At 40.5% G+C, this 12773-nt stretch overlaps 1 protein-coding gene across 1 annotated transcript in view; it reads left to right on the top strand.

Moving 5' to 3' along the window:
- TTC21B (tetratricopeptide repeat domain 21B) overlaps positions 1 to 12773 on the top strand; it is a 78929-nt gene that overhangs the window by 46925 nt on the left and 19231 nt on the right. The window contains exons 20-22 of the mRNA XM_041722765.1: positions 2048 to 2236; positions 4480 to 4590; positions 5797 to 5878. Coding sequence (XP_041578699.1) covers positions 2048 to 2236; positions 4480 to 4590; positions 5797 to 5878 — 382 coding nt within the window. The remainder of the gene's footprint in view (positions 1 to 2047; positions 2237 to 4479; positions 4591 to 5796; positions 5879 to 12773) is intronic.

Here is a 12773-nt window from a genome sequence, read left to right as displayed (position 1 = left end):
TGTTTCCTAATGATCATTGTATATACTTATTGTAACAGATAATTAAATTTAGTTCTGATCTTTCTGGAATCCAAGAGAAAGCATAGGGAATAGTATCAATTATTCAAAAAAATTATTCTGTATGTTTCCTAATATTATATACTTATAATAATTTATGAGTATTATTTTATGAAATGCCTTTAATAGGAAATGCAAAAATTTTGTGCTCAAAAACTGTGCCCTGATTATTTACCTTTAAGAAAACGGAAAGCATAGGGGTGACTGGGTGGCTTAGTCAGTTAAAGCATCTGCCTTTGGCTCAGGTCAGGGTCTTGGGATCCTGGGGTTGAGCTCCATATCTAGCTCCCTGCTCTTCAAAGAGCCTGCTTCTCTCTCCCTATTCATGTTCTCTCTCTCAAATAAATACATAAATTCTTAAAAGAAAATGCAAAGCATTACAACATCTAGGCCATTAGGCTAATGAGATCTTATCTGACTTTGTAGAGATTTAGTTGATGCAGGGGTAAAAATTAGACTATTTAGAGAATGAATTGTATATCCTTGAGACGTAGGATAACCATAGAATTTATGATTCAAGTCAAATACTTTTGAAGGGGAAGAAGGTAGAATTAATAATTAAGCTGGCACAACAGGTGTAAAAGATACTGCGAAACAGAAAGATACAATCACTCTATTTAGACCAATTGTTTCAGAGTTTTTTTGTGTGTAAGAGTGGATGTTTGTGCACCTATGTGCAAAACCATGCACACCAATATTTGCTGGTACAACAAAACATGAAACAATCCTGTGTACACTTAAGTAAACATACATTAGTATAACCAAAATAAAAATTTCATGAAACGGTATTAATCTTTACTACATGCTCTATACACCATTATTTTCTAATCTTTCCTCTTTCATTTCTAAAAGAACGCTTGTTATGATGCCTTAAATTAATATTATGACCTCTGGTTCTAAAGAATACTCAGCTTTAGACCATCTTCATCAAAGACCAATTGTCAACCAACATTTTGACAAGAGTGCCCAGAAGGGCTCCCTGTGTGTAGCAGAATGTGTGGCAGATGGTGGCCATTTATTCTTTGTTAAATGAATGCATGAATGCATTAGTGGATGCTTATCTATAGCTCAAAGTTAAATTTTATTGTGAAGACCTAAAACATAGGATTTCTCTATCAATTACGAAAGGAAGGTCTCAGTGTTTCAGAAATCAAACATGTAGGTAGTAGGGCCCATAATCTTCCAGCTTAGCAACCTACTGTACCTTCTCACCTCGAAGGCGCCCCCTCCCCCCTTCCTGGGTGTGTTTAGCATTGGACCTTACATATACTCTGCCAGTCAATAGTCATTTCTCTGTCATTAGACATTTGAGTTGCTCTCAGGTTTGTTTTTTTCTTGTTGTTCCTTTTTTTGTTTTTACGACAAACAAAAGATATTTTTTCCCTTATGACAGATAACATGTTTTCTTTTTTTCTTCTAAGTAATATCCATAATAACCTTCCAAAGAGTAAACCAGCTAGATTCAATAGTCTGGTTAGTTTATCGAGTTAGCATGTTTTGTGAGGATGTTCTCCAGGAAGATTGGATTCATTTGTATGTCATCAACAATATATGGATGTACTTACTGCCTGAGACTTGCCAATATTTGATTTAATAATGTTTAGATAGTAGTTTATTAATTTAATAAACATTTTACATTTCCACTTATTTAATTACAGCACCTAGATTCTTTTTTCAAATATTTGTTTCATGGCTGCATTTCCTCCTTAGTGAGCTTTCTGTACATAATCCTGATTACAGTGGGAAAAGACTCAGTAATTTTTGTGTACTTCAGTTGGAAAAATACGTGCATGCTGGCTCATTTGCAAACAAGCGCATGTTTAAGACCTCAATTAAGACATTTTCCTTGGATCAGGCTTTGTTAGATTGAGGGCCAATAAGGCATAAGTAGATCTTCTGTAAAATTATGCTGCGTGTGAGTTATTGAGAATTGTTTCATTTATTTTCTATTTCTTTTTTAAATTCCTTTTTATCCTTATTTTTTTTCTAGGCTCGAGAATTACAAACTCGGGTACTAAAGCGTGTTCAGATGGAACAGCCAGACGCAGCTCCCGCACAGAAACAGTTAGCAGCTGAAATTTGTGCAGGGATTGCAAAACATTCTGTTGCTCAGCGAGACTATGAAAAAGCAATTAAGTTTTATAGAGAGGCTCTTGTTCACTGTGAAACAGATAATAAGGTCAGTACCTTTGTAAAATTTTCACCACCTTTTATTCCAGATGTCATTTGTTATACTGTGGCCCCAAATGTAAAATTCTGACCAGCTTATTTGTTTAAAAAGAAAGAAAGAAAGAAAAGAAAAATGTCATAAAAATACAAGCTGAAAAATAAGCATCTTTTCTAGAAATTCTTCAAAATACTTATATGATGCCTTACACTAATATTAGAGCTTTAAAAATTATTATGGTAAAGTGTTATAAAGAACATCCATAAGCTCTGGAGTTTTTTTTTTATATTAATCTGTATTTTAGTAATCACTGTAAAACAATTTCTCAATCTCAAATATCTGGATCGTGTCTGGTCATGTAAACTAAAATCCTGTTACTCTCTCAGAACTTGATAGATGATTTATTTCTTTAAAAAAAAAAGACGTATATTTTTCTTTTTTTTCCTTTTTTTAAATTAAGTTCTGGTTAACACACAGTAATATTAGTTACAGATGTACCATATAGTGTGATTCAGCACTTCCACACAACACCCTGTGCTCATCACTCCAAGGGCCCTCCTTAATCCCCATCACTTATTTCACCCATTCCCCTCCCCCCCCCCCCCCCCCCACACACACACACTGGTAACCTTCCATGTGTTCTCTGTGGTTAAAAGTCTATTTCTTGGTTTATGCTGCCCTGTCTTCTTTTTTTCCCCTTTGCTTTTTGGTTTTGTTTCTTAAACACCACATCTGAGTGAACTCATATGGTATTTGTCTCTGATAGACTTATTTCATGATGTAGAACAAAAGACAACCCTATGTTAGAATTTAAGGTTTTATTTTATTTTATTTTTTTTGTAATTTATTTTTTATTATTTTTTTAATAAATTAATTTTTTATTGGTGTTCAATTTACCAACATACAGAATAACACCCAGTGCTCATCCCGTCAAGTGTCCCCCTCAGTGCCCGTCACCCATTCACCCCTACCCCCCTCCCTCCTCCCCTTCCACCACCCCTAGTTCATTTCCCAGAGTTAGGAGTCTTTATGTTCTGTCTCCCTTCCTGATATTTCCCAACATTTCTTCTCCCTTCCCTTCTATTCCCTTTCACTATTATTTATATTCCCCAAATGAATGAGAACATACACTGTTTGTCCTTCTCTGATTGACTTACTTCACTCAGCATAATACCCTCCAGTTCCATCCACGTTGAAGCAAATGGTGGGTATTTGTCGTTTCTAATTGCTGAGTAATATTCCATTGTATGCATAGCCCACATCTTCTTTATCTATTCATCTTTTGATGGACACCGAGGCTCCTTCCACAGTTTGGCTATTGTGGCCATTGCTGCTAGAAACATCGGGGTGCAGGTGTCCCGGCGTTTCATTGCATCTGAATCTTTGGGGTAAATCCCTAACAGTGCAATTGCTGGGTCGTAGGGCAGGTCTATTTTTAACTCTCTGAGGAACCTCCACACAGTTTTCCAGAGTGGCTGCACCATTTCACTTTCCCACCAACAGTGTAAGAGGGTTCCCTTTTCTCCGCATCCTCTCCAACATTTGTTGTTTCCTGCCTTGTTAATTTTCCCCATTCTCACTGGTGTGAGGTGGTATCTCATTGTGGTTTTGATTTGTATTTCCCTGATGGCAAGTGATGCAGAGCATTTTCTCATGTGCATGTTGGCCATGTCCATGTCTTCCTCTGTGAGATTTCTCTTCATGTCTTTTGCCCATTTCATGATTGGATTGATTATTTCATGATGTAGAACAAAAGACAACCCTGTGTTAGAATTTAAGGTTTTAAATTGAACCTTTTAAAATTAATACAACTCAGATGTAAGGCAAAAAGAAACTTTAAGGTATAACCAAACAGGTACCTTGTTTATTGACAGCTAAAGGAGTTGGAATCATGGTTTCAAATCTGAAGGATACCTTAGAAATTATCTGCTTCAAGCTTTTTATTTTTCAAATGAGCAAACAGGTTTCAAGAGGTAACAGGGACTTGGGCCCATCGTGGAGAAGCCTAGACTAGAATCTACTATCTGGTTTAAGACCAGCATCCTTTCCACAGTGCTTTGTGTTTCTCTTTCCTTTTTTTCCAGTATCGGAGAAAGTAGAGCCGAACATGCCTATAGTTTTCCTGCCTGTCGTGCTGGGCATGTTTACTGCAATCACTTTTGGTCAACTAAAGTGTAATCCATGTCCAGACATTTTCCTTATTAATTTTTTATTCCAAAACAGTTTCTGACTGGTGTTGCACTTTTTTTGTACAGATAATGTTGGAGCTGGCACGATTATACCTGGCACAGGAAGACCCTGATGCCTGCCTTCGGCAGTGTGCTCTACTTCTCCAGAGTGACCAGGACAATGAGGCTGCCACCATGGTTAGTCCAGGAGACTTCAGTGCTGTAAAGGCATTGTGGTTTTGTTTTGTTTTGTTGTTTGTTTGAAGATTTTATTTATTTATTCATGAGAGACACAGAGAGGGAGGCAGAGACACAGGCAGAGGGAGAAGCAGGCTCCAGGCAGGGACCCCGACATGGGACTCGATCCCAGGTCTCCAGGATCACACCCTGGGCCGAAGGTGGTGCTAAACCGCTGAGCCACCCAGGGATCCCCAAGGCATTGTGTTTTATATTCCATGTGGAGGTTTCAAATTTTACCCCGATAAAACTAATACTTAGGCCTAGCTTGTGTTGGCTTTTGGAAGAAATAATATTTTTAACATCATTAATACATTTTACCCATAAAGATCAAGAATCTTTTTGTTTCTTAAGAAACAAAGAATAGTAAACCCAGTCTAGCCTTTACTTACGCTTTTGGGTCTCGTTAATTTTCCTTCATGCCTAAGAGGATCCTTCGTCAGGAGGAGTTCACGGGATAAAGCTACCATTTGCTAAAGACTAAGTTTTTTGTACTTAGCCAGAGATGCTGGACTCATTTAAAAGTTTCTGTGGGACTTTTGGAGTTACAGAAAAAAAAAAACTGTCATTCTAAGATGGTGTGTTTCTGAGTTTTGCTTTGCTTCCTCATTTTTGCCTGGGTTGAGGTGTGCATTGCTTTTCAAACAGCTACGTAGATGACAGTGTGTGAGGTTCACTGAAAGTTATCATTATAGCTAAAATGAAATTTAAAAAGTATCCCTTCTAAAACACACAATAAGAAAAGCTCAGTAGATCTTGCTCATTTTATTCCTTTGAAATATTTAGGGTTTAAGAGTGTTTGGGGTCTTTAAAAATCTTCTCGTCATTTTAGCCACGTCCAGGGAGGCATCTTTTCTATGATAACACATAGAGTGTGCAATTCCCTTCAAATTTCTATTTTTAAAATAACCACTTGAGACATATTTTCTGCTAAAAATAAAGTTTTGTGAGCAGAGCGATCTGTTTCACATCTTTAATTATCTCCCGTTAGGCTGATATCAGGGCTAATCTGCTGAAGGTATACTTGAATTTTAAACGGCTCCTTTTTATAAACTTTGCCCTCCTCTTGTTTTTCGTGTGTGTGTTTACGTAGCCCTAAACCTTGACAGGAAAGGATACGCTTTGTCAATACGGCAATATTTTTAGAACCAACTTTTACCTTTATAGATGATGGCCGACCTCATGTTCAGAAAACAGGACTATGAACAAGCGGTGTTTCATTTACAGCAGCTTTTAGAGCGCAAACCAGGTAAATATCCACTGATTGTGTTTTTATAACGCAAGCACTTCTCTTCTCTCCTTTGCCTGTTAGGGAAGCCTCGGTTGAACCCAGCTGTCCACGTATTCCACGCTTGCCCTTGAGCAGCAGGAAGAGCTGTAAGGCAAACGCAACACCATTGACTGCCTCCCGTTAAATTATGACCACAGACCCCAGTGGGCCCTCACATGCTGCCTGGCAGCTGCTGTGTTTCTCTAGTGAATTCTCTCACTCCAACTGCTTTGTACACTTTCTCCTCCCTCCTCAAGCCTCAAGCCTCCAGTCCCCTTTCCCCCTTCCCTGTTCTCAGCTAAAAATGCTGCCTCCTACTTGAGTCGGAGGAACAACTGGAAGAGAAGGTCTCCATCGGCCTGTCACCAGGCCTGCCTGCCCCTAGCGACTGTCCTCCCCGGGTGTGCCCCCCATGCGCAGCCCCCCACCACCTCCTGGAGGGCTCTCCCCCTCCGCTTCTCTCTCCTGCCCCCTTCGTTGTTTCCTCCGTCTGCAAGGAGCATGGTGTGAGAGCCCCTTGCTGAACCCATTCTTAACTCTCCAGTTACTCTTCCTTCCAGCTGCTGCTCCATTCTTGCATTGTCCTTCCTAGCAGATTTCCTGTAGGCGGCGTCCACCCGTGCTGTGTCCCCTGTGTCGGCTCGCCCCCAGGGCCCAGGGCAGCACCTTCTGCAGGGCAGCCAGCCACTCGGTGCGGCTGGATCCTGCATCCGGATCCTGCATCCACTTCTTCCTTTTTTTTTAATCAATTTATTTTTTATTGGTGTTCAATTTGCCAACATATAGAATAACACCCAGTGCTCATCCCGTCAAGTGCCCCCCTCAGTGCCCGCCACCCAGTCACCCCCACCCCCCGCCCACCTCCCTTTCCACCACCCCTAGTTCGTTTCCCAGAGTTAGGAGTCTCTCATGTTCTGTTTCCCTTTCTGATATTTCCCCCTCATTTTTTCTCCTTCCCCCTTTATTCCCTTTCACTATTTTTTATATTCCCCAAATGAATGAGACCATATAATGTTTGTCCTTCTCCGATTGACTTATTTCACTCAGCATCATACCCTCCAGGTCCATCCATGTCGAAGCAAATGGTGGGTATTTGTCGTTTCTGATGGCTGAGGAATATTCCATTGTATACATAGACCACAGCTTCTTTATCCATTCGTCTGTCGATGGACGCCGAGGCTCCTTCCACAGTGCATCCACTTCTTAGCTCTGGCGTGGATTGCTGGGCTCTTTGTGCTCAGCATGGCCCCCCTCTCCCCCCCCTCCCCAAGAAGGGCTCTCACTGGCTGCTGGCCTGCTAGCCTTACCTGGGCTTTCCCCTTCCTACGGTCCACCCCTTTGTTAGATCTGTCTTCTCTTTATGACCTGTAAATCTCAGAATGTCCTAGACCGTGGCTCTTGAACTTTTTAATATTTTTTTAATCCATTCAGCCCACTGGCTGACTTCATCCAAGCCTGTGGCTTTATGTGCTGTGTGTGTGCTGGTGTCTTGCAGCTGTGCATCTCCGTGCTGACTCCTACACACCACCGCCTGTTGACATTCCCCCTTGGCTGTCCCAGGATCTCAAGCCTAACATGTCCACAGAGAACAGTGGATCTTTCCCTCCCTTCAAATCTACTCCTTCTCTCATTCTTCTCCTTAGGAAATAGCATCACTACTTACCCACTTAGGCCCTAACCCTTTCTTTTTAAAAAAGATTTATTTATTTATTCATGAGAGACATAGAGAGAGAGAAAGGCAGAGACACAGGCAGAGGGAGAAGCTGGCTCCATGCAGGGAGCCCGACGTGGGACTCGATCCCGGGACTCTAGGATCGCGCCCTGAGCCACCCTAGCATCCCAGGCCCTAACCCTTAGAGTGACCTTTGGCTCATCTTTCTCTGTACCACATCCCGTCTGTCAGCAGATCCCCTGTTTGCTCTACCTTCAGGGTAAATCTGAAATCCCATCACCTTTTGCCTCCTGTGCTGCTGCCACCTGGTCTCCACCGTCATCTCTCACATAGATTTTTACTGCTCTCTTCCCGTAACTCACCCTGGTTTCTGTTCCTTGCCTCTGGACAGTTTAGGAATGCTTTTTGCTGAAAACAGAAAGTAGCAGAGAATGCCCTCCCCCCTCGAAATTCCAGTGACCCAAGTAATTATTGCTTTTTAATTTTTTATCTTACGTACAAGAAGTTTAAAAGTAGGTGATGCAGGGAGTGTCACAAAGGTTCCACAGTATCAACAGGACACCTGAATCCTCTGCCTTTCTCTTTGGTCTCCCGAGAGTGCCCTTCCATGGCCATCCTGTATCTATAACACCTCTTACTGCTCTGCTTTCTACCTTGTGTGTGTGTTTTAATATCACCCTTGTAAAAGAAGCCAAAATAAAAATTATTTTTTTAAGATTTTATTTATTCATGAGAGACACAGAGAGAGTGAGAGGCATAGACATAACATAGGCAGAGGGAGAAGGAGGCTCCCTGTGGGGAGCCCAATATGGGACTCCGTCCCAGGACCCCGGGATCATGACCTGAGCCAAAGGCAGACGCTCAACCACTGAACCATCCAGGTGCTCCCAAAACAAAAATCATAAATCACAGAACAAAAACATCAAGTGGCCCGGAAGTGTCTTTGCTGCTGTGTTTCCAGGACTTAGAACAGTATCTGGTCAGCTTAATGCTCAGTGAATATTGAATAGAAAGAAGAGTGGAAGGAGCAAAGGAAAGAAGGGAGACGGAAGGAGGGAGGGGGGAAGGATAGGGAGGGCAGGAAAGGAAGGTGGAAACAGTCCTGTGTATTAGCTGTGTTTATACCAAGGAGAGTTTGAAGGCTCAGAGAAGTCCTAGAGCTGTCATTCAGTTCTTGTCAACCCTGGTGGCTTCATGGTGGGCCGATGGCACAGGCGATCAGAGCTCCCCGGTTTGGATGGTGTGAACCCAGGGTGGTTCTCCTTCCAGCAGGGCAACTCCAAGAACCATAAGCCCTCTATGTGTTATAGTTACTAATGCTTATACCTTTAAAAAACTTGAATTTGAGGGACACCTGGTTGTTTCTTGCCCCCGTGGGTCCCAGCTTCTGCTCTGTGTTAATTATGTCAACACCTTACCCCCTCTACTCTCTGAGAGTTCAAAATACAGGCCCATCCTGCCCACCCAGTTGCCCACAGCTGATTCTTGCTTGCTTTAAGCCTGTTATTTTTCTCTTGCTGCTCCTCTCCTGGGTTCCAGACTCCGTTTTGTCCTTTCCTTCTTCTCTGAACTGCCTCTTAAGGGAACATACATGCTATTTTCCTTCTGTCTCCAGCTGTTTCCATGTAGCAGCACTTTCCTCTGAGAGAATAATCCATCCTGGTTTCTTTAAAAAACACACCTTTGCCCTTGTGAATATTTTTAAGTCCTTGATGACATTAGGATGCTCACCTAGAAGATTTGAAGAAGCCCTCATCTGTCATGTGAATTTCATCTCAGCCAAGTAACTTAGCATCAGCACTTTTTTAAAAATAAATAATAGTCAAATTGACTAGCAGCTTTGGACTGTTTATAAACAAGTACAAAATAAATTATTTGTAAATTCAGCGTAAGGACCTTGTACTCCAGAAATAGCAAACATCAAATGATGGGAGTCCACACCTCCAAATCCTTGCATGTTTCTTTTCCCTTTCGCCTATAGTGTACTTTGCCTTCGTTATTCTTCTTCACTATCCTTCCCAACACATAGTCCAAAATATACTCACCCTCTGCCAAGAACAAAAGCTTGTGTCTTTCTGGCACCACTTAGTAGAAGATGCCTTATGTGCTGCTGAGTAGGGTGATCATTTACCTCGATTTGCCTGAGACTGAAGGATCCCCTAGATAATGCAGGAATTCCGAAACTAAAAGAAAGAAGGTCTCAACGATCTGGGATGCATTGATTATCCCAGTCCTGGATAACTCCCTTCATACTTCTTAATTTCTTTTAGCGATTGCCTGAAAATATTTGTGCATACATTTGTCTTCTCCACAAAACTGCAAACTCCTCAAGTTTGTGGGGATCACGTCACGTTCATCTTACTATCCCTGGCATTGGGTACATTGCCTGACACATAGATGGTGCAAAAGAAATGTTTATTGGCTGAATGGATCAATGAATGACTCAAATATCTAGACATTTAAAAATATAAAATGTCAAGAAAATTGTCATTGTCTATGTCGTTGTTATGTTTTTAATCTTGTGTTCTATGCTTTATTCCTAGTAGGACTCCATTCACAGATCTGTTTTATCAGAACTATTCTAACACCTCTGTATTTATACTTTCCGCATGGATTATAAGTCATCCTTAGCAGCACATACCTTAAATTAATGCTGTATTTTAGCTTACTTCAGAAATACACTGTCTAATTTGACTTAATCTTAGTGGAGAATCCTTCTTATGGGTGGAATTACTGTTCTCTTGACAGATGACACCTCTTCTCTTTCAAAATCTCCATCAGGCAAAGTCTCTCTCTGGGTTTTCCCTCCCTTCACATCAACTGCTGAACAGGGCCCATCAGGTCTGACTGTGGAGGAGCCTCTATCACACACAGGCGGCCTCTCCTAGCCCCTGCTCACCCGGCGGCCAGCGCAGGTTCCACACTCACCTTCAGCCTCTCGGCTCCTGCTGCCCCACACCTTCATAGGACTTCATCTCACTTTCATAAATCAAAAGCTGTTCTTTGGCTTAAAATTGAGGATGGCTCTCCAGGGTAGTCTAAAATCAGCATTCTTTTGATAATAAGCTAGGCTTAAATTACTGGTCCATTTGCACCTCTTACCCCTCTTTCTCCGCTTTAAGATCTAGAAACCTTGGACTTACCAGCACTCCCTGAGCACCACTGCTCTGTCTCCGCACATACCATCTGCCCCCCTCGGAATGTCTTTGCTGCCTGGCGGGATCCTCCTCTTAGCCTTCAGGCTGCCCAGAAGGCTGATTGTGTGAGAAACCTCCTGCCTCCCGCAGGCAAAGTTAGGGATTCTGTGCCTTGTAATTCCATGTAGCACCTTATTCATGCCATATCACATCACACTATAATTATTTTGATATTTTCTCACTATCCAACAAGTACGGCTAAGTTTTTTTTTTTTTTTAATGTAATACATTTCAGTTTTCAATGGATTCCTTAAGTACGGAAACGTGCCTGCTGTCAGATTGCATGGTTAACCAAAAGACATTAATGTAATTTAATCTATCAGTGGTGATGATAATTTGAATGTATTCGAATAGTAATACATTTCAGTAATATTACAAGGTGATAATTATCACCTAGCCTCCCAACGTTGACTTTAGAAAACATTAGCAATATGATGCACCATATGTATTAGCAATATCATTAAAAAAAAAAAACTTTGGCAAGAAATTTTATTTTTTTATTTTTATTTTTCAAGATTTTATTTATTAATTAATGACAGAGAGAGAGAGAGAGAGAGCGGCAGAGACACAGGCAGAGGGAGAAGCAGGCTCCATGCAGGGAGTCGGACGCGGAACTCGATCCGGGGTCTCCAGGATCATGCCCTGGGCTGAAGGCAGCCCTAAACCGCTGAGCCACCTGGGCTACCCTGGCCAGAAATTTTAACCTTTTAATTTTAATTTTAATTTTAAGCCTCATCCAATACAGCTTCTAGATTCCATGAACTTATTATAGGTAGATACCCCTAGTTCCTATCAAAACTTTTGAACTTGTAAATATTCCTAATGACCATTGTATTTTTAAAGCTCTCATGATCTTGTTTTATTTGGCCTCAGTGGCATTTTGAGGGTCAACATTATATTCCTATTTTAAGAAAATCAGTAATCTTTGATTTAGAGAATTTGAGTAATTTGCTTGAATTTGTATAACTAAATGACAAGACTGATACATTTGAATCCTCTTTTTCTGAAACTCTATTCTTATCATGCTCTACTTTTTAGTGATGCTAAAAAGCAGGAAGAAAAAAATCTTGAGACCCAAGATTATAGGCCTAGGAAGGCAAATGATACTGTTGTCATAACCTAGATTATCTTGACATCATATGATAGAGAGCCTACAGTGGTTTTTTATATATTTTTTTATTGTGGTAACATAACAAAATACATAGCATAAAAGTTACCATTTTAGCCATTTTTAAGTGTACAGTTCAGTGACATTAAGCAAATCCAAATTATTTTGCAACCATTATCATTATTCATCTTCAGAACTTTTTCGTCATTCCAACTAAAATTCTGTACCCATTAAACACTAACTCCCCAAGGTTCCCTCTCCCTATCCCCTGGCAACCACCATTCTTCCCCTCTATGAATTTGACGACTATACTTTATGTAAGGTGGAAATGTGGTATTTGTCATTTTTTGCCTGGCTCATTTCATTTGGTGTAATGTTTCCAAGATTCATCCAAGTTGTGGCATGTTGTTAGAATTCTCTTCCTTTTTAAGGTGGAATAATATCCCTTATTTATTTATTTATTTATTTATTCATTCATTCATTCATTCATTCATCAAATGATGAACATTGGAGTGGTCTCCACTTTTGGCTATTGTGAGTAATGCTGCTGTAAATACTGGTGTACAAATATTTGCTTGATGCCCTGCTTTCAGTTCTTTTGAATATATATACCCAGAAGTGGACTTGCCAGATCATATGATATTTTCTCTTCTTGGAACATAAAATCAAGGATTAAATTGCTTAAAAAGCATTTGTTTGTGTCTTTTAATTCTCACTCACTCTACAAAAATGATCGGCATAACTTATATAATGAGGATTTTTGCAAATCTCCTACTACGAATCCTGTGCTAACTGAAACTTGAGAGCCCAAATACCTAACAAAGCACAACTATAGAGAAATAAAATGTGAGCCATCAATATAATAGACTATTATGCAGCCATTTAAATCAACCATTT

Source organism: Vulpes lagopus, chromosome 11, assembly GCF_018345385.1.
Source record: "Vulpes lagopus strain Blue_001 chromosome 11, ASM1834538v1, whole genome shotgun sequence".
NCBI classification, from domain to species: Eukaryota; Metazoa; Chordata; class Mammalia; order Carnivora; family Canidae; genus Vulpes; species Vulpes lagopus.
This window is presented reverse-complemented; position numbering and strand designations above follow the sequence as displayed.